At 47.5% G+C, this 22,929-nt stretch overlaps 2 protein-coding genes across 6 annotated transcripts in view; one reads left to right on the forward strand and one right to left on the reverse strand.

Moving 5' to 3' along the window:
• Positions 1-22,929, forward strand: part of SLC31A2 (solute carrier family 31 member 2) — a 989,995-nt gene that overhangs the window by 116,510 nt on the left and 850,556 nt on the right. The gene's annotated exons all lie outside the window — the stretch shown is intronic.
• The window catches only part of LOC114588886 (uncharacterized), a 145,730-nt gene continuing 128,743 nt past the window's right edge, over positions 5,943-22,929 (reverse strand). For 4 of the 5 annotated variants that reach the window (XM_028714651.2, XM_028714648.2, XM_028714649.2 and 1 more), the window contains 12 exons: positions 21,049-21,102; positions 20,700-20,753; positions 20,060-20,113; positions 19,410-19,463; positions 18,804-18,821; positions 17,423-17,476; positions 16,068-16,130; positions 14,373-14,538; positions 11,283-11,389; positions 9,722-9,802; positions 8,287-8,475; positions 5,943-7,416 (listed from right to left, as the gene is read on the reverse strand). In XM_028714651.2, the coding sequence (XP_028570484.2) occupies positions 7,267-7,416; positions 8,287-8,475; positions 9,722-9,802; positions 11,283-11,389; positions 14,373-14,538; positions 16,068-16,130; positions 17,423-17,476; positions 18,804-18,821; positions 19,410-19,463; positions 20,060-20,113; positions 20,700-20,753; positions 21,049-21,102 (1,044 nt within the window). In that variant the 3' untranslated portion in view covers positions 5,943-7,266. The remainder of the gene's footprint in view (positions 7,417-8,286; positions 8,476-9,721; positions 9,803-11,282; positions 11,390-14,372; positions 14,539-16,067; positions 16,131-17,422; positions 17,477-18,803; positions 18,822-19,409; positions 19,464-20,059; positions 20,114-20,699; positions 20,754-21,048; positions 21,103-22,929) is intronic. The other variant, XM_028714652.2, reaches the window with a different exon arrangement.

Consider the following 22,929-nt stretch of genomic DNA (forward strand, 5'->3'; position numbering starts at 1 on the left):
TCTTTCCTTGCGACTTAAGTACAGGGTCACTGGCGGGGGAGGTAGGTGCTATGTTGCTTTAACGACTAGTGTTGTTGTCTGGCTGGATACTTTCCTGACCCCTCCCTTCCCACTCAACTTGTAAGTTTATAAATAAAAATGTGTTCCCAAAGCACCATAAACGCTTCGTTTCTCACAAGGAAAAGGACTGTGTCACAGTGCCCCAGCAATTCCCTTCCCCATTTGTAGAAGCCAGGAGGCTGGAACAACATGCCATCAAATCCCGTCTTTTGGAGTCAGCATTTATTTACAGATCCTCATTTGTCTGAGGTGGGCGGGAAATGTTCTTGCATTTGAGAAGTAAAGGCCATCTTACAAATGGCAAAACCTCCCCAGTGGAACAATTCTATACCCCACCCCAAAAAAAGCACCTCCCCATTACTTCCTGGCACCCAGGCTGTTTAGAACTCCTACGGCTGCAATTTTCTTGTTGCTGAGTGTGTCAGGAGCAAGCTTTGCTCCAAGTTCATGGGCAAGGGGAAGGGCTCAGTGGTATAGCATCTGCTTAGCATGCAGAAAGTCCCCTTCTCCCCAGGCCATACCCATCACTGGCCTGGCCTCACACTATCCTTGTTTCTGCCAGACTGGCAAGCACCCTTGAACTCTCATTGTGCCTCTTGCTTGCCTGGATGGAAGACAGAGAGGTGTTTGTAGGAACTTGCCTGTTGTAGAAGGATTGACTTTCACATTCATTGCTCCACTCGCTTTTGCCACTTCCCCCATCTTCCATGGATATGTGGACCTTGGAATGTTGCTCAGAAGGGAGTGTGGCCCTCTGGGTGATAAGGGCCCCTGCCTCTCCTACCACCACCACTGTGTGCAGCAGCTGCTTCTTGGAACCAAATCTCCCCACCCTGCACTTCTGCCTTTGCCGCAGCCACGATTGCAAGAGTTCCCTTGCCCAAGTCGTTCTCATAAACCCAGTTGTGCAGGCTTCCTCCTGCCCTAATCTCCAGGTGTGTCCTGCAGAGACAGGATCCAGAAACAGGGGAAGGTGTGGGAACTTCAACCTAAGTGAAGAAGTGGGGAGGAATGACTTGGGGGGTGGGGGGGGGCGGGAGGTGGAGAGTTATTGGCCCATGGCCTGTGCTCTCCCTCCCTCCCTCTCTTTGCGTAAACACACCTCTTCCAGCACCTACTTTGCAAAAGGAACATGGCTGAGGCGTCTCCTGTCTGAGCCCTCCTCCTGTTGGCCTAGTGGGTGGGTGCCAAATGAATGCAGAAGTGGAAAAACTGAATCGAGGTGTTTGCTTTGCAGGAAAAAGTGAGGGAGGGGGGCAATGCTCTCGTGTGCTGGCTTCTTTCTTTCCTCTCACCCCAAAGCCGTTTCTTAAAGATTCCCATTTAAATTGGGCACCAGAGCGTAGGCTGAGCAGACCTGTGCAAACAGAGGTACATAGTTTGAGACTTCCTGGCCAGCTTTAAAACTGAAAATGAGCTGAACAGAAATCCTGAGCAAATCTACCAGGACACTCTCCTCCCTTCTCTGGTAGACACACAGCCCGGTCTGTAAACCTGGGCAAGCACCCGTCCTAAAGATTGGAATTTCTCTTTTCCCAAACCATAAAGGTTTACAGAGAACAGTCAGGGAGGTGTATCTGGTGCAAATAATCAGCAGCATTGCTTGGACTCTGGACCCTGCCAGATGTCCTTTTTATTGTGCAATTGTGATTATTTGTGCTTGTAATTTATTGATTTGTTGTTCTATCTTTATTGGTTTATTTTTGTTCTATCTCACCTTTTTCTCCAAGGAGCTCAAAGCAGTATGCATGGTTCTCCTCCTCCCCATTTAATCCCAACAACCGTGCATGGTAGGAAGTGCTGAGAGGGAGTGGCTGGCCCCTGGTTACCCCGTGAACTTCATGGCTGAGTACGGATTAAAACCCTGGTCTCTGAGGTCCTGGTCCTGGTCCAATACTCTGGCCCCTATGCCAATGCTGGCTTCAGGACAGCTATAGGCAATCCCACTTTCAACAGCTTGCACCTGCAAACATTCATGTGTTGGGCATTCTGCATTGTTTCCAGTCTGTGCATGTCCCGTCGCTTCATGTGGAAATCCTTCACATTTCATACCACACATTACATTGGGGCATTTTGTCCCACTTTTAAGAACATAAGAAGAGGCAGCTGGATTAGGTTCTTGCCCCATCTAGTCCAGCATCCTGTTCTTCACCCGGTGGTTAGCCAGATGTCTATAGGAAGCCTGAGCAGGAACGAAACAGCAGTCTCCTTACTTGTGATTCCCAAAAGCTGGTATTCAGTGGCACAACGTCTCTGACAGTGGAGGGACAACATGGCCATTGCGGCCAGTGGCCGTTGATAGTCCTGTCCTCCATGGATTTGTCTCATCCTCTTTTTAAAGCTATCTAAATTGGTGGCCATCACTACCGTCTGTGGGACAGAGTTCCATAGTTCAACTATATTCTGGGTGAAGGACTCTCTTTAATCTGTCCTGAATTTTCCAACATTCAGCTTTGTTGGATTCATTTCTTGGAAGAGTGGAAGAGCGCACCACCCAGCTGGCAATAACGTGGCAAGCATCCTTGTGGAAGCATCTCAGAACAACTAATAAAGCAGAATGCTGTGGGGACAGCCCACTACTAACACACTACCACTGCATTGGAGGCATGTAGAACATACCTGCAGAAAAAAACCACCCATATGGAGGGGCCCTTTTTGGATCTTAGGAGACTGTAATACTCACCTCAAATAAGAAGTGATCCTTAAGACCGCCCTCCCCTTTCCCCCCAGCTGATATTTCGGTCTATGCCAGAGAAGATTACTGCACCTGCACTCATTCTGTTCCAGGCTCCCAGACCTTCTCTTCTGTCCCAGTTCACTGACCAAGCTGAAGGTGCCACTGCCAAGTGACAGGGGAGAGAGAAGGGAAGGAGAAAGGTATCCTGCCCCTCCTCTCCAAGTTGTGATTCTCCAGATGTTCTTGGACTCCCAACTCCCATCAGCCTGAGTCAGGATGGCCTATGTCCAGTTGGTAGAGCATGAGACTCTTAATCTCAGGGTTGTGAGTTCAGGGGGTTGGACTAGGTGACCCTCATGGTCACTTCCAACTTCACAATTCTGTGATAACATAGGGAGGCCTACAGGCTCCCCATCACCATCCCTCATACCTACGGGACCGCCTCTCCCGGTATGCCCCACGGAGAGCCTCAAGGTCCATAAATAGCAACACCCTAGTGGTTCCAGGCCCTAAGGAAGTTAGATTAGCCTCAACCAGAGCCAGGGCCTTTTCAACTCTGGCTCCGGCCTGGTGGAACGCTCTGCCTCATGAGACCAGGGCCCTGCAGGATCTGATTTCTTTTCCCAGGGCCTGTAAGACAGAGTTGTTCCGCCTGGCCTTTGGCTTGGAGCCAATTTGATTCCCTTCCCCTCTTTCTTTTTTCTTTTCCTTTCTCCTCCTGCGATGAGGCTACATTTTAATATTTTAATGTTTCAATATTTTAATGTATTTTAATTTTGTTTTTAAGTTGTATTCATTCAACTTGTTTTTATTGTTGCTTGTTAGCCGCCCTGAGGCTGGGGAGAGCGGGGTATAAGTAAAAATTATTATTATTATTATCATCATCATCATCATCATCCCTGTTCTAGATGGGGGGCATGCAGAGAAAGCAGTCTGCCTCCCTTACCCCACCCACCTTTGATGTGGACTGAGATTGTAGCCAAGGAGCAAAGGAGAAGAGAAACTGTGAAAACCATTCCTGGGTATGATCTTCAAGACTTTGTAAATGCAGTGCTTTCCCCTGCCTGAGCTGCCTAGGTGAGAGAGAGCAAGATTCTGCAGCCTGCAGTGTGCCTGCAGTATGCACAAGGTATCCCATTTCCTCTGTTTTACCACTGCTTTCCTTGGCAAACACAGCAGGGAAACATTCTCAGTGATTCTGCCAGCCCTTGGCTGGGAGGCGTCCTCCTCCTGTTGAAACATGCTTCCCAGCCACTTCCGGATTGAAAAACACGTTATAATCTGTGTAACTGTTACTGGAGGGGTTGCTGGGCTCTTTGCTTGTGTCCTGGGCTAGGAAAAGTGGTGTTGTGAGGCTACAGTTAAGAAGCACACCTTGGGGAGTCTAGGCACGGTTTTGGTGAGAAGGTGTGTAGCCTGATTGCTAGACTGAAATCTTCCAATCCGTTTTGAGAGGAAAGCAACTCTGCCCAAAAAATGAACTAGGACTGGGATGAACTTTGCAAGAGGTGAGCGGCAAGGTTTGGACCATTTGGGTGGTTTGTAGGGTGCGAACTGCAGGATCAAACCAGAGCATCTTGCAAGACTTCCTCTGCAAAGCCTTTCTCTTGGATTTGTGTTGTGTCCTCCCTCCCAGGATATCAGAGTGGCATATATGGTTTCTTTATCCCTTCCCTTTGTTGTCACAACAACCCTATGAGGTAGCCTAGGCAAAGAGACAATAATGGCACATAAATAACTAGCACATCACACCAAAACTTCGAAGGGATAAAGGCCTTCAGCACAGCAGTGAAAAGAATGCACCAAATCTATCCTCCCACCAGCCTAGCAAACATGGCCAATGGCCAGGGATGATGGGAGTTGAAATTCAGCAGCATCTGTTAAGATCAAAGGTTCTCTACTTCTCTTCCTCTCCTCTCTCATTGTCAGCTAGTATCTTCAAGACCAAAGTCATAACCCCCCTCCCCTGACAATAAATGCCTTCCTTCTTATCTCACAGGGCTCTCCTATCTGAGGTTTAGGACTGCCATGAGTCATTGCTCCTCTTAGAAAGCTCACCAAATTTAGCAATTTAACCCTTTTCCTAGCAAGGCTTTTTTTGAACATAAAAGAAAACAACTGTCCATTTCTACCTATGAAAAATTAAACATTTCCAACTTAGTTTCTATTTAGAAGCATTGTTATGAGGACCAGGGATGAGGGAGAGAGAAAATGCTATTTTCCCCCCAGCTAGAAATCCATTTATTAAAAACGCATAAAAACAAGCATATTGATAGGAAGTAGTACAAATCAAATCCGAATGACTCCTCCTTCTCTGCAGCTTCTCCTCTTCAAACATGATTCCCCCCTTCTTAGAAAGGAGCTTCAGTGACTCTGTGATGCTCTCTAGTGGCAACAAATTAAGTTACTGACAAGATGAGCAAACTTTTTTGGTATCTCGTGGAACATGAGGCATTTTGCATCATTAGTGTTCCAGATTCCTCTGGAATTTGTATTAAACAGGGTGAGCATAGGACCCGAAACATAGGACCTTCCTTGTTTATGGAAGACAGTTCTTTATTTGAAGGCTTTCTCTTGTTTCAAAAATCCAAATCTACCTGTTTATATAACAAAATTTGAATGTGCCTCGATTGTAATAAAACTGATCACTATATAATGCATTTCTATTTAAATTATGGTCATTATTCCTAAATTGGCATCTATCCACATATATAAGCAAGGGCAAATTTAGTTCACTCTCTTTGTTTTGTTTTGCGATGCATCCAGGGGCGTAGGAAGGGGTGTGGGGGGACTGCAGCCCACCTCGGGTGTCATCCTTGAGGGGGGTGACAAAATGGCACACCGCGGGGGGGGGGGGGGCGGCACTTACCGTAGAGCCTGGCCTGCAGTGCACCCGAGCCATGCGTCTCTCCTGGGAGTGACGCAGTGGCTCGGGGACCTGCACTGCTCAAAACAGCAGCGTGGGGCTTGTGTCTGCTAGGTGGACTACGTGGGCAGCTTGCCACTGCTCCCCCCTGGGCAGCTCACCCCACCCCTGCTGCTCTGGGTGCTGGAGCAGCTAGCTAAGCCCCTGGATACATCCCCTTTGTGATGTGCATCTTAATTGATTGATCTCCTGCATTTGCCTGTTGATGTTCACAATGCACAGTAGCACATAGTCGGATGTTAACATTTCATTCCTCTCCAAAATGAGGGGGGAGAAACACTGGAATGCTTTTGCTTTACAAGGACAAAATGAGGCAGTGGTGGACCAGTTTTTGCAATTGTGTCTTTTCACACAGAGAGGAAAACATGCCTCATGTTTTGCAGTCCTTGAAATAAAATAAAACCCCAAACCAAGTTCTGGAATCCTGCAGTTTTCAAGTTGTTTTAAACCAAGAAAGGTAAACTTCCAGCTGGTCTGATGTGGCCCACCAGGCCTCTCCCTATGCCAGGGAACCTGAGGCACAGGGGACAAATGTGGCCCTCTATACCTCTCTATCTGGCCCTCAGGCATCTCCCTAGGACATGCCCCTCACCAGCCCTGTTTGGTACCCTCCTTGGGTCCTTTTTGCCTGTCTGAAATGCGTCCTTGAACTCTGATAATGCCTCTTGCTTGTCTGGATGGGAGATAGAGATGAGTGTGCGAGTGCATGTAGAAACTAACCTACTGTACTGAATTCAAACACTGAGGGCAAAGGAAAACAGGTCAGCTGACATTACTGTGAATGACCGGTGTGAAGTTCTACCCCATTCCCATCATAGTTGGCCTTCAGGCTGTGGGAGATATATGGAACTGGCCCGTGGGTTGGATCAAGTTCCTTCCCTCTAATTTAACATGCTAAGTGTTAATGCCTCTCAGAATAGAACACTGCAGATTCATGGGAACAGAGGGATACAGGGTATACAGAACAACAGCAAAGTCACCTTGGACTGACCCCATGAAAGGGACCACAGGTTATTTGTGCAATTCAGCACTTCAAAATAGGACTAATGCTGATTGCATTTAGCTCCACTAAGCTGCATTAATTTACTGGCTGAATTTTACAAATGTAATTAAGGGTTAATATGTTTCTAAAGGCACAACAACTTTAATAGGTACAGACTAGGTTGAAAATCAACAGGTTCAATTTTTCCCCATCACTGCACACTGGAGGAAAGAAATTGCACCAGGATTCTGTGATTGTTAAATATAAAGACCGTAAAAAGAGTACGCAGCCTCCCTCAAGGTCATAGCTGTCAACTTTCCCCTTTTTTAAAGGGAAATTCCCTTATTCCGAATAGGATTCCTCGTGAGAAAAGGGAAATGTTGACAGCTATGCTCAAGGTAACTCAATAACATCTCCACTGTGACTTAAATTAACACCTTTTTATATAGAAATGAGTTGTAAAACAATATCCTTCAGAAGGAATGCAACTTTAGACAAAGAACTCATAAATAGGAACAGTAGCTTTTAAGGGCCACCTTGTTCTGTACAAGATTTTCTCTCTTTTCTCTGAAGTTTTACTTCCACAAGAGGAAAGATGCATTCATTTGTTCAAAGTCAATCTTAGCTGAAGCAAACAGGCCCAACCGTGAACCCGAACTGATGGGAGACGTCCCCATTGTGAAACACAGCAAGGTCACGCACAGGCAAAAGGGTAAGGTCCTCCGTAGAGAAATGGAAGATGGTGTCAATGATAGAAGATTCATTGTCCAGCTGAAATATGCAAGGCAGAATTATTAGGCAAGAGCCAAATCTTTCATTTTGCAACACAAAACCTTCACACATGCAACTTGCTAGACTATATTGTTTTGAAGATAGGCTGAGAAATGTGTGTGAATAATTTCCCATCGTGCTGGCAGGTCAGATCTGTATCTGCCCTACCTGTTGCAAGATAACTTTGACAGGTGGGCATGGCCACTGTAAGGGGAATCAGCCAATTCCCCTTACTCAGACTGCATTAAGGATATTGTTAGAAGAATCAGCTTAATCAAATCATATTAGGAATTTGTTAAGAATGTTTCTGCAGGCCAAAACCAGCCTTGAGTGAGTCTGATAGAGAGCAGGCACCCTGTTCTTCTTGCTGAATCTGGCACCCAGCTCAGATAATGCAGGCATGCTTTTCCTCTGAGAAGGTGGCCTCATTTTATGCATGCATAAAGCTAAGGTGAGGGGATGCCTCCATCTAATTTATAGGTCTGTGGACTCCACTTATGTAGGTTCTCCCAAGCAGCCGCTTTTCTGTTTGACCAAGTAAAGGACCCTCATAGTGTCCTCTTTATTGACTTTCCCCTTATGCAAGGGGAGAAATTCCTCATACTTTAGGGTGGACATATAGATGGTGCTTTTCACCCCTGTTCCACTCCATTAAAATTGTAGGGAAGGGGGTGTAGCTCAGTGGCAGGGCAACTATCTTGCATGCAGAAGGTCCCAGGCTCAACCCTTGGCATCTCAAGGCATGCCTGGGAGAGACTGAAACCCTGGAGATCTACTGCCAGTTAGTGTAGACAATATTGTGCAAGATGGGAAGAATGGTTTGACTCAGAGGCAGCTTCCTATGTCAGTCATGCATTTCCTTCCACTTACTGTGCATCCTTCAAGGACAGCCACGTAACTCTGCTCTTGGGAGTCGGTAAGGAACTTGATTTCTTTTTCCAGCTGCAGCTTGCCCCCATCTGGATGGGGTCTGCAGGAATACGACACCTTCTGGGTGGCCAGGCTGCTGTGAAGCTTCAGGAAACGGAGCTGGACAGTGGTTGTATCCTGGTACTCCAGCTACAGCAACCAAGAGAGGACAGAGGGTTAAGAGTTGGCCAAAGCTGGTCAAGCTTGCAGGGCTGAACACTATCTTGTGTGTGTGTTGAGGGGTGGGGGGATATCATCGCACCTCATGTAGAAAGCTTGTGTGTCAGGAGAGAAGGGTTCCAATCAAACACATCATTTCTTTCTACCTGCTTTGGTGCTCCTGCCATTTAGGACTGCATTTTAAAATGCAGATAGAGGGGTTGTATGTGCAAATGCTTTCTCTCACAACTATCTCCATGCACCTGGAAAACTAGGATGTCAGGGGAAAGGCTAAAACTCCTTTCTGCTCAATAAGTTCAAATTCACCAGGTCACTTAGGCAAGCCCCCCCCCCCTTGTTGAAGTACAGCTCCCATAATTGCTGGTCATTGCCCATGCATGCCGAGGCTGATGGGAGTTGTACTTCAGCACTGTCTGCAGGGCCAGAGGTTTCCTACACCTGATGCAGAGGATTGCATGTATTAATAGGCAAGTCAGGCACCAAGTTATGATGACTAAGTAGGGATGGAGAAGGCATTTGGTTCTGTCTGCATTAGAACTACCTAAGTCACAGTTCTTGAATGAATAGGTAAAGATAAAGGGACCCCTGACCATTAGGTCCAGTCATGGCCGACTCTGGGGTTGTGGCACTCATCTCGCTTTATTGGCCGAGGGAGCCGGCGTACAGCTTCCGGGTCATGTGGCCAGCATGACTAAGCCACTTCTGGCGAACCAGAGCAGTGCACGGAAACGCTGTTTACCTTCCCGCCGGAGCGGTACCTATTTATCTACTTGCACTTGACATGCTTTTGAACTGCTAGGTTGGCAGGATCTGGGACCGAGCAACAGGAGCTCACTCCGTCGCAGGGATTTGAACCGCTGACCTTCTGATCAGCAAGTCCCAGGCTCTGTGGTTTATCCCACAGCGCCACCTGCGTCCCATCTTGAATGAATACACAAAACAAAATACAGCTATCCTTTGAAATTTTTGCTTCTCTGAATTTTGCAATGCAGTTCTCTGAGCAAACATCATGTAGAAAAAAATGCACATATTAGAGAACAGTGTGCATAAAAATGTATTAAAATGAGGGGAAAATTTATTGCATAGGAGTGTGTATTGGCCAAAACTGTAGTCAGAAATGTGCCTGTTACAAGACATTTGTACCAAAATGCTGATGAGCTTTCCGGAGGGGAAATTTTGTGACGGAATCTTCAGTGTTGCTTACAGAGAAGCTTACCATGAAACCACCAGGCAGGGAACTGAACCACTGGAAGGTGTTTTCCAAAGCATATGCCCTCAACCAGGCTTTGATGGGGACCTGATGGTTTAAAAACACACAGAGAGAGTTCATCAAAGATCACAGATTTTTACAGTGATTAGAAACTGCTGTTGGGCACAGAGCAGTAACTCAGAGCAAGGCTTTCTGGGTGGCTGCCCCGATTTGTGGGAACAGCATCCCTGTTGAGATACGACAGGCAGTCCCACTCCACTGTTTGCATTATCTGGAAATAATTGAAGGTCTTTTCATTGTGATGCCAGGCACCTTCATTATGCAGTTTCCATAACGAGCTGAACATGCATCTCTTTATCCTGGCCTTTGACATTGTGTGTGTGTGTGTGTGTGTGTGTGTGTGTGTGTGTGTTGTTTAGTCGTTTAATCATGTCCGCCATGGACCAGAGCACGCCAGGCACTCCTGTCTTCCACTGCCTCCCACAGTTTGGTCAAACTCATGCTGGTAGCTTCGAGAACACTGTCCCACCATCTCATCCTCTGTTGTCCCCTTCTCCTTGCACCCTCCATCTTTCCCAACATCAGGGTCTTTTCCAGGGAGTCTTCTCTTCTCATGAGGTGGCCAAAGTATGGACGCACCCTATTCTTGTGATGGTAGTTTGTTTTAAACCGCTTTTGATATTGTATTTTTAAATTGCTGCAACCTGACCTAGGACTTTATGGTGAAGGGTTGGTAAGAAATTGTAATCATAGAATCACAGAAATGTAGAGTTGGAAGGGATCCTGAGGATCATCTAATCTGCAGTGAAGAGTATTTTGATATTATCCTTTAAACACACACACAACACAGCCAGCTAAGAAGCACTTTGCAATTAATTGCACAGCAGCACTGTGGCAATGGCACATATGATCAATTTGAAGAATGGCACATATGATCAATTTGAAGAATTGGAAGGGACCCTGAGGATCATCTAGTTCAACCTGCAACCTTGGCATTATCACCACTATCCTCTTACCAACTGAGATGATGATGATAACAACAACAATAACAATTTTAAGCTGTTTTATGGTATGTTTGTAAACCACCTTGAGATGCATGTAAAAGGAGATCAATATGTTTATTAGTAATAACGATGATGTAATCAGTGACTTTAACCTGTTTTCAACTGCTTGTAATATTGTATTTTTTAATGGCTTGAACCTGCCCTGGGATGTTACAGTGAAGGGTGGGTTAATAATTGAAATAGTAATAAGCAAAAGGATAATTTGTTGTTGTTGTTGTTTAGTCGTTTAGTCGTGTCCGACTCTTCGTGACCCCATGGACCAGAGCACGCCAGGCACCTCTGTCCTCCACTACCTCCCGCAGTTTGGTCAAACTCATGCTGGTAACCTCGAAAACACTATCCAACCAAAAAGGATAATATGTTAGCTGTTTTTATTGCATGCATGTAAAAGGAGAATCATACATTGAATCATACATTTAATAATAATAATAGTAACAGCAACAGCAATAGTGCTGGGTGCATGACTGATCTTTCACCCTGCTCAGAAACCTTAGAATTCTTACTTGGTTTTGCACAGGAGAAATACAAGTCTCTCCCCCAGCCGTGAAGTTGCAAAATGCCACCAAAGAGTCTTGCGGGCTGCCTTGGTTGGGGTCTATGTAGTAATGGCCTGAAATGAAACAAATTTCCTTTATAACTAGCCTGCTAAGAGACTAAGCAGCATCATGCTTTCATGCTGGCCACAGAGGCAGCCCCCTTCTCCCCAGCCAGCATAGAGAGGCAGGTGGCAAGAGTCTCAGCAGACTGATAAAACAAATGGGCCTCCTACCAAACAGGCCTGTGGAGGAGGGTACAGAGCCGAGTCAGCATTGAGAACCAAGCTGATTGGCAGAGGAGCCTGTACACTTGCCTGCATGGAATTTCTGGTAACCCAAGGCTATTAGGAAAGTTGCATTGCAAGATAATGGTAATATTTATTTATTCTTATTTGATTTGTTTTCTAAAGAGCAAACAACCAAACAGCAAAGCAAAGCAATTGTAAAAAGAAAAAACCCAAGCTTTAAAGGACTTCCAAATCAGGATTTCTTAGCTCTAGCTCAAGGGGTCAGAATTTTTTTTTCATCAGGGGGCTGGTCCACTGTCCCTCAGTCCTTGTGGGGCACCGGACTATATTTTGAAAAATATAAATACCCTGCAAGCCGGTCCCGCAGCTGCCTCCAGATCTGGAGGAGGAACGCACTCTGCATGCGCTCAGGAGCATGTCTTGGTGCTGCCTGCTCACCAGCATTGTTGACGAGCAGCAGCCACTTCATTGGCCCATCTCCGCGGAGCTCCCAGGCGGTGTGCACCACGTGCTGCAGCCTGTCATCCCAGGCCAGGTCAGCGGGCAGGTGGCACACGTGGAGCGCCGGGCAGGCGGCGCACAGCTTGCCCCCCCAGCTGCTCCAGTGTGGCTGCCGGGTACGCCACCACCACCAGCAGCAGCAGCGCCAAGCCGGGCATAGGGCCAGCAGGTGTGCCAAGCTCTGGCTGAAGCCCCGCGGCATGCCCGTCACGATGCCCATGATATGGCCCATACACACCCACCATCCATGGCCGTGCCAGGTTTACCTCAGTGCGCGGGTGGTGAGGCTTTGGACTGGCTGCAGGAACTTCCTGCAGCCAATCCGAAGCCTTGCCAGCATCGCGGAAGTCAGTCCACGTGCAGCAAGGCCTCCGCAGCTTGTTTTCAAGGAAATGCTGCACCGGTTTGGCTTAGCTCGGGGACTGACTGAGCAGGGAGCAGGGTCCGCGGGCTGGATTTATGAGCCTGGTGGGCCGCATCCGGCCCCCAGACCGTAGTTTGCCAACCCCTGCTCTAGCTAGAGTCAGGTGAAAATGTTTGTGGCGATTTTTGGATACAAACTTACCCACTAGTCACATTTTGTTGCTCTCAATGGATACTGTTGCCATTCTACTCCCCCTCCTCCCCTCTCTCCAAATGTCCAGGATGTCAAGCCATTTGCAGGCAATTCTGGTGGAAATAGCAACTTCCTCATGGACACACTGGGTTTCTTGCCAGTGTAGGTGGGTTAGATTCACAGAACTATAAAATTATAGAGCTGGAAGAGACCACAAGGGTCTTTAAGTCCAACTCCCTGCTATGAAGGAATCTCAACTAGATCATACATGACAGATCCAACCTCTGCTTAAAAACATCCAAGGAAGGAAAGTCCACCACCTCCAAGCTTGCTCCATCCGATAATCCTTTATATATTTGAAGATGGCTGTCATATCTCCTCTCAGTCTCCTCTAAACACAACCAACACTCTCAACCGTTCCTCATAAGGCTTGGTTTCCAGACCCTTGATCATCTTGGTTGCACGCATTCCAGCTTGTCAATATCCTTCTTAAATTAAGACCCAGTGTGGTGCAATGGTTAGAATGTTAAGACTAGGATTTGGGAAAGCAGGGTTCGAATCTCCACTCAGCTATGAAGTCCTCTGGGTGACCTTGGGCCAGTCACAATCTCTTAGCCTAACCCACCTCACAGGGTCGGGAGGATGAAATAGGGACGATAACCATGTATACCACCTTGAGATCCTTGGAAGATAAAGGTGGTATATTAATGTAATAACTAAACAAACAAGTGGGCTGAGTGATGGATGTAATTTTGTGATGGCCTGGGACTTGGGCTCGGAGCCAGAGGAGTCTCAGTCTGCACCGAATCCTCTGCCTCAGGTGGCATGTGAACCGAGTCTGGGGCCTGATTCTGAAGAGCCCCAGTCTGCACAGGTTCCCCTGCAACAAGCACCAGCTGGGCCAAGTCGGGGGCCTCAGCCTGCCCTGGCTCCAGATGCGGGGATTACCTTGTTGCCCTCTGCTGGGCAATCACATACAGCTGCTCCACTACCAGTTGGGTCAGGAGAGTCTGAGGCGGCCCCTGGGTCTAGTAACCCACCGACATTTCCCAAGCTGCAGAGACTCAGGTCTGAGAGAAGGAGAGACCTGAGTACTCGCAGGAGGAGTGCTCGCCTTTGGGTGAAACAGGGAGGTGAGTTGCTGGGGGATCAGGACCGGCCGTTACCCCGTCAGAGATAAAAGGCTGCCAGATTCCGCCCCAGGTTGCGGGAGCAACACTGCTGTTTGCTAGAACCTGCCTGAGACCCTGTGCCTGACCTAGCCTAGTTTCCTGCCTTGGCCCTGTTGGACTGACTCCTCATGGAATCCTTGGATTAGGGACCTGACCTGGACCGCGTGGCTCGGGTTAGCCCAGCACAAATTCTTACTGTTGTTGAATGATTTAGGACAGACAGACAGACAGAAAGAAAGTACTTCATACTGTGCATAGTTAGACGATGGAACTTGCTCTCACAGGAGGCAATGATGGCCCTCAGCTTGGATGGCTCTAAAACAGGCCTACACAGAATCATGGAGGATCGGGCTACCAATGGCTACTAGCCATGATGGCTTTGCTCTGCCTCCATGGTTGAAGGCTGCATGCCTCTGAATACTAGTGGCTGGGAATTGCAGGTGGGAAGAGTGCTGTTGTGCTTGGGTCCTGCTTGTAGGTCAACAGTTGGGGCATCTGGTTGGCCACTGTGAGGATCCTGGACTAGATGGGCCTTTGACTACAATTCAGCGGGGCTCTTCTTCAGTTCTTATGTTCCTACCATCTGGGAGATGGGGCTGTGCCAGGAGAAGCTCTTTGCAAGTGGCAGCTGGGTAGTCTCTGGTCCCATTTGGAGGATCTACCAGGAGCTTCAGTTCTCGTCCCAAGCTGTCCATGAGGCTCCACACATAGTCATAGTTCAACTTGCTTGCTGAATAAATCAGATGCTAGCAAAATAAAAGGAAATGAAGCAGAAGACAAAGTCAAGCCACTTGCAGGTGACTTTTACTGTCAGGTATGGTGTCCCATAGGGACACAGGTGGTGCTGTGGGTTAAACCACAGAGCCTAGGGCTTGCCGATCAGAAGGCCGGCAGTTCGAATCCCCGCAACGGGATGAGCTCCCGTTGCTCGGTCCCTGCTCTTCCCAACCTAGCAGTTTGAAAGCATGTCAAAGTGCAAGTAGATAAATAGGTACCACTCCGGCAGGAAGGTAAACGGCATTTCCATGCGCTGCTCTGGTTTGCCAGAAGCAGCTTAGTCATGCTGGCCACATGACCCGGAAGCTGTATGCCGGCTCCCTCGGCCAATAAAGCAAGATGAGCGCCGCAACCCCAGAGTCGGCCTTGACTGGACCTAATGGTCAGGGGTCCCTTTACCTTTACCTTATGGTGTACCATGTCAATATTAATCAAACTATGTAGAATATAATAAAGAATGGGGGTGTTTGGATGCCCCACAATAAGCTTTGTGCCACTGCAGATCATGCATAGAGGAGATGCATGCTCTCTATCGGAGTGCAAGTTGAATCCTCCAAAAAATGTGGACCCTGTGAGTTATATCCAACTAAGTTCTACTCAAAGCAGACCCACGGAAATTAATGTATGTCATGCCCATAAATTTCAATGGATCTGCTCTGCTTCAATGGCATATAACCCTATCCTTGTGAAATTTGCAGTTCTTTGAATTTTGGTGTGCAGTCCTGTGCTGAACCAAAGGTGAACTGTTCTAGAAGCTCTGCAAACACCATCTTGGTAGTCAAGATAACCCCACAATTAATTGCTAGTTGTTTTCACAATAAGCTCATATATATTTATATTCACTTGCTTCGATATAAGCTAATTGGATTGCTCCGATGCTATCCTTATTTGTGGGCTTGGGATGCTGGGCTCTGAGCCCAGAAAGGGGAACTATCTGTATTTGTCATCTATGCCCTCATCGGTTCAGGTGAAGTGATGGGAAGGCCTGGCCAAAGTGACGTCTGCTGCTTTGTGCATAAAGAATGTACGCATGTTTGCTTGGGTGCAGACCAGCCATCTTCTTGCTGCGGCGTCTGTCCTGCATTTGTAAATGCTGAGAGACCTGGCAGGCTGATTTGCTGTAAGTCTAGACCTTTCTTGAACAAAGCACTAGAACTGATTACTCTTGTGTTTTCGACATGGTATCCTGCACCAAATCACTCCCATGAGCCCTCCTTTGGGCCTCCTTTGGGCTTGCGGTTCAGAGCAACTCCTCTAACTAAAAAATGCACACATATATTAGGGGAAACTATCCATAAACATGCATATATTTGTAAAAGCATAAAAAATGCAATAGATTAAAGTGCTTTGCAAAAATGTGTGTATTCACATTAAAATGCTAATGAACTTTCCTGAGAGCTTTTAAAAAATGATGTCAGAAAGTGGTGCAAAAATATGGCAAACAAAACTTAAGACTGGGAAAATGAGAAAGTGGAAGAAACTGACAGGGCATAACTACCTTCAAGTCTTCCCTTGAGATGTTCAGTGAAGTTCCAGGGGGTCCAGGAACACCAGGCATGCCCTATGAGTAAGAAAGAGTATCATCAATCCTGTTTTGGAAAACTGGTGCTCAGTGCTGTGGTCCTCAGGTAGCTGCTTTAGTACTCCTGGAGTTTGGGAAACAGAGGTTCCGAAACGACATGCATTACACATGCTTCTGCATTCAATATGCATGCCCTGAAACTTAACACATCCCGAGAAATGCCTGCTTGCATCTGAATGAGGAACTATCTAACTAGCACAACACACAAATACCAAATCCAGGCATGTCCCAAATCCATTTCGGGTGCCTAATTTGGCCCACCGGTCAGTTTAATCCGGCCTCTGTGGCAGTTTATTTCCTGGGGTAAAATCCTAAAAAAACCTTTGGGTTTGAATAATAAAAAAAAGCTCAAGAACTTCAATCCTAAAAAAAGGTCAACAACAACTTTGGTCAGCCCTTTGGTCAGCCTCCATGGCCCTTCACTTCATCCAATCTGGCTCTCTTTGAAAAAACGTTTGGACACCACTGGCATAAACTGAAACACAAACTATCCTGAGAGATTTGCACTTCTCTGAATTTTGCAGTCCAGTTCTTCAACCAAACAGTATGTAGAAAAACACATATATTAGGGGGAAATGTGACGCGTATGGAATTTTAGGGGAGGGGTAGTACCTCTGGTGGGACATGGGTGGCGCTGTGGGTAAAAGCCTCAGCACCTAGGGCTTGCCGATTGAAAGGTTGGCGGTTGGAATCCCCGCGGCAGGGTGCGCTCCCGTTGTTCAGTCCCAGCGCCTGTCAACCTAGCAGTTCGAAAGCACCCCCGGGTGCAAGTAGATAAATAGGGACCGCTTACTAGCGGGAAGGCAAACGGCGTTTCCGTGTGCGGCTCTGGCTCGCCAGAGCAGCGATGTCACACTGGCCACGTGACCCGGAAGTGTCTGCGGACAGCGCTGGCCCCCGGCCTCTTGAGTGAGATGGGCGCACAACCCTAGAGTCTGTCAAGACTGGCCCCTACGGGCAGGGGTACCTATACCTTTACCTTAGTACCTCTGGTAGGAGACATGTCATGCTCCTTCCGGGGTAGTTTGCCCACCTTTAGTCCCCCCCCCTGCACTCAGCTCTCACTTGTGGCACCTAGAAGCTGTCAGCATGTGACAGTAGCCACACCCCGGGAAATGCCTTCAACTGGCCAGCGAGTAAAAATAACAATGACCATTTCTTTTCTTTTCTTTTTTTAAAAAAAGAATGCTTGCTGTTTTTAGTACGCATGGAGGAAATCTTGCAAGCACTTGGTTTGAAAGAAAAATACAGAAAGGGCAGCCTTAACTTACAGGCAGGCCTGGTAGACCTTTTGGTCCTGCGTCACCTTCCAAGCCTTTGAGGCCCTGGTGAAAACAAGAGAGAAGAGACAACTAAATAACCACTGAGATTTGGACAGTACTTAACACACAAGGTGGGGCAGGCAGGTTGGGAGGCTGGCCCCCTTACCTTTTGCAGTGCCCTCCATTGATTTTGGAAAGAGGGTCGGGGAGTGTTTTGAGGTGGGTATTGATCTCAGGGAAGGCAAGGGCAGAAGACCAGGGAAGGCTCAGCCTGCGCTATAGGAGAGCAGAGCTTGGATGTTGCTTCAGCAAGCACCAGATCGAAAGTGAGCCCCGCTGCTAGCACTATACTGCCATGTCTAGTCCTGGCCAGACATTGAGTGCTCTGAGGAAGAACCAGATACTCTACTATTTGAGGATTTGGGGGAGCAGGCAAGGGCCCCCTGAATCAAATGCAGAGGATCCCCTTGTGGGGAAGAGCCTCTTGGGATTGTCAGAGGAGGAGGTGGACCTGCCCCCAAGTCCCCAAAAGCTTGGTATGCAGGTTGAAAAGCAAACAGCACAGCTAGGACCCCTGCAGCAGCTCCCTGCCTTTGAAGCTACCACTGCGTTGCAGGGAGTAAGAAACCAGAGATTTGCTGTCAAGAGCCCCTGGCTTGAGATGTCTAAAGGGATAGGCAGGCAGGATTCACATCAATGTCAGTCATTCTTGGGTAGCTGCCAGGGCTCAAGCATCTTAAACCCAGTCTGGCAACCCTAACCCCCAACTCCTACCTGCATCAGGCAGTTGGGGCTAGGAGCCTTTGGTCATTTGGTGTTTCTACTGTTCAGCTATGACCTGGGAGACCAGGGTTCAAATCTTCACTTGGGTCATGAACCTCACTGGGTGACCTTGTGCCAGTGACTGCCTTTCAGCTAGATCTACCTCACAGGGTTGCTGTGAGGATAAAGTGGGAGGTTAAACCATGTATGCAACCTTCTGTTCCTTGTGATAGATGTGGGATATAAATGGGAGGAATAAATAAACAAATAGATAAATTTCTCATGACATCCTGGAGCCCATGATATGCTGGGGTGGGGTGCTACACAATATCCCAGTGCAAGACTATCTCAGGTACCACTGAGCATAAAATGGCAACTGGGGTCTGTTGATGTGTGTGTGTGTGGGGGGGGGGGGTGCTCTCACTGCCTTGGGGCACTCTCAAATCCAGAAATGAGCAAAAGCTTTGCATAAATTGTTGGAGTGCACCAGCTGATGTGCCTAACTGTGAAATCATGGAAGGTGGTGGCATTAAGGACTGCAGGTGTGCATATAAAGAGAATTGGGTACAGCAATGGCCGTGGGCATGTATGCAGCAGGGACGTCGGGGGGGGGGGTAGGATTACTTACTTTTTGTCCAAATGTGCCCTGGGAAGGGGAAGAACAAAGACAATACTAGTGGGGAACAATACTTTTGTCCAAAAGAGGTCCCCCACCCCTAAAATAACAGTTGTTGGAAAATAATCCTAGGAGATAAACTGAACCAGCTATTGCATTTTGGTTTTGGTAAAAGAATGAATGTGATGAATGCGAACTAAGTCTCTCCTTTTTGGACGTGTTGAATTAGAGCTAGTTCCTTTTTTAAAATGAGTTTTTCAAGTTCTGTGTGCCAGGGATTGAGTTTGAGACCTCTGACATGCAGAGCACATGTTCTGCCACTGAGCTATAGTGGCTCACTGAAGTGTGTGGGGGAAGGCCTTGTGGACCCTCCCCTACAACTAGCAAAACCAGCGAATGATGCAGTTTGGTAACTTCTGCATGCTTTATACAGGTGGCAGAATATAATAGTTCCCAATTTGGGGGGGGGGGGGGGATATTGCCTATGTGCAGAATTCTGAATTTGTTTAATTTTCCTAATGTGTAAGTAATACATGTCCCATTAAGTCCCAGAAACAAAGAAACAAAGCCCAGCAAATTTATTGCTGTGCAGTTCGAAAAAGGAGGAGAGGAGCTTACTGGAATGCCAGGGTGTCCAGCAGATCCCCATGTACCACTTGGGCCAACAACACCCTGAAAATGAAGGAGAGAGTGTTACAAAGGCAACTTGGGCCTGTGTGAAAGCATCTATTTATCTATAATATCCTATATATTTATAGACCTCTTAATACCAGAGCAGTTGACAAAGAAAGATAACACATCTGCATCGACTTGGGCCCTAGACTGTGGGTGCCCAGAAGCATGCATGACATGACATCATGATATGATGTGACATGCACAGCTTGGTCTCTGCCCTCTGCTGCCACCTTCGAGTGCTGCGGCAGGGCTGGAACCTCTGCCTCTGCTGCAGAGCCTCTGTTGGGTCCACTGTGGCTGCAGGCTCAACCCAGAAGCACATCTGCGGCCACAGTGGGCCCCAACAGAGGCCCAGTTGCCACAGCACCGTAGGAGAGTTGGACTTGAGGCAGCGGGCATCAGTGGCTGGGCACCCACATTGAAAATTTTGTGGGTGCACAGGCACCCCTGGAATTGGTGCCAGTACACCTTTTTGCGCAGGCTTTCCCTGACACAGAAGATGGGGTCCTGTCCCCCCCCCCCAATTATTTGTTTCAGTTCTCTGAGTTTCTGTTCTTATAACAGTTTTACTGTTTTTAACGTCGTGTTTTTACCTGCTCCCCTTTTGGTCCTGGCCTCCCAGGAACGCCCACGGGACCTCGCTTACCCTGAAAGAGAGAAAAAGTAATCACTGAGGACTAGGCCCTTTGTATGTTCAAATTGCTTTTCGCCAATTTCGAAACCTTCACAAACATGGTATGAGCAGCAACAGATTCTCACTGTTGTTTTCTTGGTGTTTAGTCGTTTAGTCATGTCCGACTCTTTTGTGACCCCATGGACCAGAGCACGCCAGGCCCTCCTGTCTTCCACTGCCTCCTTCTCCTTGTGCCCTCCATCTTTCCCAGCATCAGGGTCTTTTCCAGGGAGTCTTCTCTTCTCATGAGGTGGCCAAAGTGTTGGAACCTCAGCTTCAGGATCTGTCCTTCCAGTGAGCACTCAGGGCTGATTTCCTTCAGAATGGATAGGTTTGATCTTCTTGCAGTCCATGGTACTCTCAAGAGTCTCCTCCAGCACCAGAATTCAAAAGCATCAATTCTTCGGCGATCAGCCTTCTTTATGGTCCAGCTCTCACTTCCATACATCACTACTGGGAAAACCATGGCTTTAACTATAAGGACCTTTGTCAGCAAGGTGATGTCTCTGCTTTTTAAGATGCTGTCTAGGTTTGTCATTGCTGCAGATTCTCATACGTACCTTAAAACCATTATCCCCCGGGGGACCAAGGTAGCCCATCATGCCTTTGATGCCCTACAGAAAGATGCCCAAGAAATGGAAAAGGATTAATGATTCTCAACAATGTAAAAAATCAGTCAATTACAGTAACCTGTGTTACAACAGCCACTCAAACAATAGGGTAGCAAATGCAATGCCTTCCAATGCAATGCCTTCTCCAGAATGGTCAATAGTTACAGGAGCTGCAGTTCAGTATAGAAGGAACCATCTTGGCTACTCTTCTCTTATGCTGTCAATTGTGAATGCAAGTTTAGCTGGTACATTAGCAGGCTGGTAGTATCAAGCTGAGACAGTAGCAATCAGCACCTACTTTTTCTCCTTTGGGCCCCTTGACTCCCTTGCCCCCCCTGAGCCCAGGAACACCCTGTGAATGGAAAAGACAAATAACACAATTATTTATAGTGCTTCATAGTTAGTTACTTCCAGGGTATCCACACCTGGCAGATGGATTCCCCCCCCCCCCCAAGCCAACCATACAACTGCAAAACACCTCACACATATGTGCCAACTTCCTGGGGCCCCATGAAGTGGCCCAGCTGGCACTCATGTCTCCAAAAGAGGTCCAGAGAGTGGCAACATGAGAACAGGGCCTTTTCTGCAGTGGCTCCCTGTTTGTGGAAAGCTGTCCCCAGGAAGGCCTTCTCTCCCAGGCCTTTGGTGAATTAAATGATATATGGCTTTTTAAACTCTATTACTATGCTTCATTATTTATTATTAAGCTGCTATGCATTTTTTGTGTTTTTCTATTGTGAACTGCCCTGTGATGATCAGATGAAGGGCAGTATCAAAATTTAATAAATAAAAATAAAACATAATTGGGCCATGCGTTGGTAAAACTCGATGCCCTTGTTGAAGATTGGGAAGCTACAGCATGAATGCATCAGAAATGGATAGAGCTCCAATATTAACTCCCCTTCACAGTCACACTGCACCACAAACTCAACAAACTCCATGAAAAACATGGAGGAGGAGCCAAGCAAACATGGTCCTGCCTTGGAATCTGTTTCTTAGGCTGCAACCCAGACACACTGAATGCAATAGAGCTTACCTCTGAGTGCATACCTAGGATTGCATTGTTGGTGCAAAAATAACTTTGGCAGAGAAGGAAGGAAAAGTTACAAGAACCTGCAATTATTATTTTTGTTGTCAGAGGAAAAAACTTCCAAACCAAGAGCAAGGCTTCAAGCCAAGCTGTCTTCTAAGCAGAGCATGCTGGATGACACATCTTTATTATGGAAAAATTACACCAGCCTATCCTTGCGCTTGTTATGCCGCTGAACATCTATACCAATAGGGAACTCATGCGTTATGACCGCTTTGCAGCCCAAAGGAGGCTACCGAGAAACAAGAGGGAAGTATCCACACACAGGCAAATGACCGGTTGATGCATGTGGTCATGGCAACCCGGAAGTGTCGGGAAAGGGGATGGAACATGGTGGAACGGGGGTGGGGGCATAATGAGGCAGAGCAGACATGCATTCTTCCCTGTTGTGTGCAATGACCCAGAATGCAACCCCGACGCAAATCAGGGGTTGCCTGTATCCAGGGAGAAGCCAGAAGTTTGCAGAAACTCTCTCTCTATATATATGGGGGGAAAACCTCTAAGGGCAGCAACTGGTTTATTAGGGTTAATGGGACATTGCCCCACCAACCACAGTCTGCCCGCAGTCAGGCTCCACCTGCCTGTGTTTCTGCTTACAATTGGAGCAGGGAGTGTCACTGAACGCCAACTTCTTCTTCATTAATCTCATTGTTGTGCTTTATACAACTCAGCTGAGAGAAGGATGGGCTGTCATTGGGCTCTGGACCTACCTGTCCTCAGTGCTGCCAACACCTGTCACTGATCTCTCTACCAATCCCAACAGGCTCGGCTCTCAGGGGGCAACCCAATGAGGGCTGAGCATGCTAATTGACCACGGAAAGCTGTAGCTGTGTGTGTGCATGAGTGAATGAATGAAAGAAGCCAAGGAGAAGGAGGAATGGAATGGAGTATCTTGGAAGAAAGCATGGCCGGCTGGCAGACTAGGACCTGTGAGACCAGGGTTCGAATCGCCACTTGGCCATGAAGCTCACTGGGTTATCTTGGGCCAGTCACTGCCTCTTAGCCTAACCTGCCTCACAGGGTTGTTGTAGGGGCTGAATGAGAGTGAGAACCATGTAAACCACCTTGAGTTCCTTGGAGGAAAAGCTG

Source organism: Podarcis muralis, chromosome Z, assembly GCF_964188315.1.
Source record: "Podarcis muralis chromosome Z, rPodMur119.hap1.1, whole genome shotgun sequence".
Lineage (NCBI taxonomy): Eukaryota > Metazoa > Chordata > Lepidosauria > Squamata > Lacertidae > Podarcis > Podarcis muralis.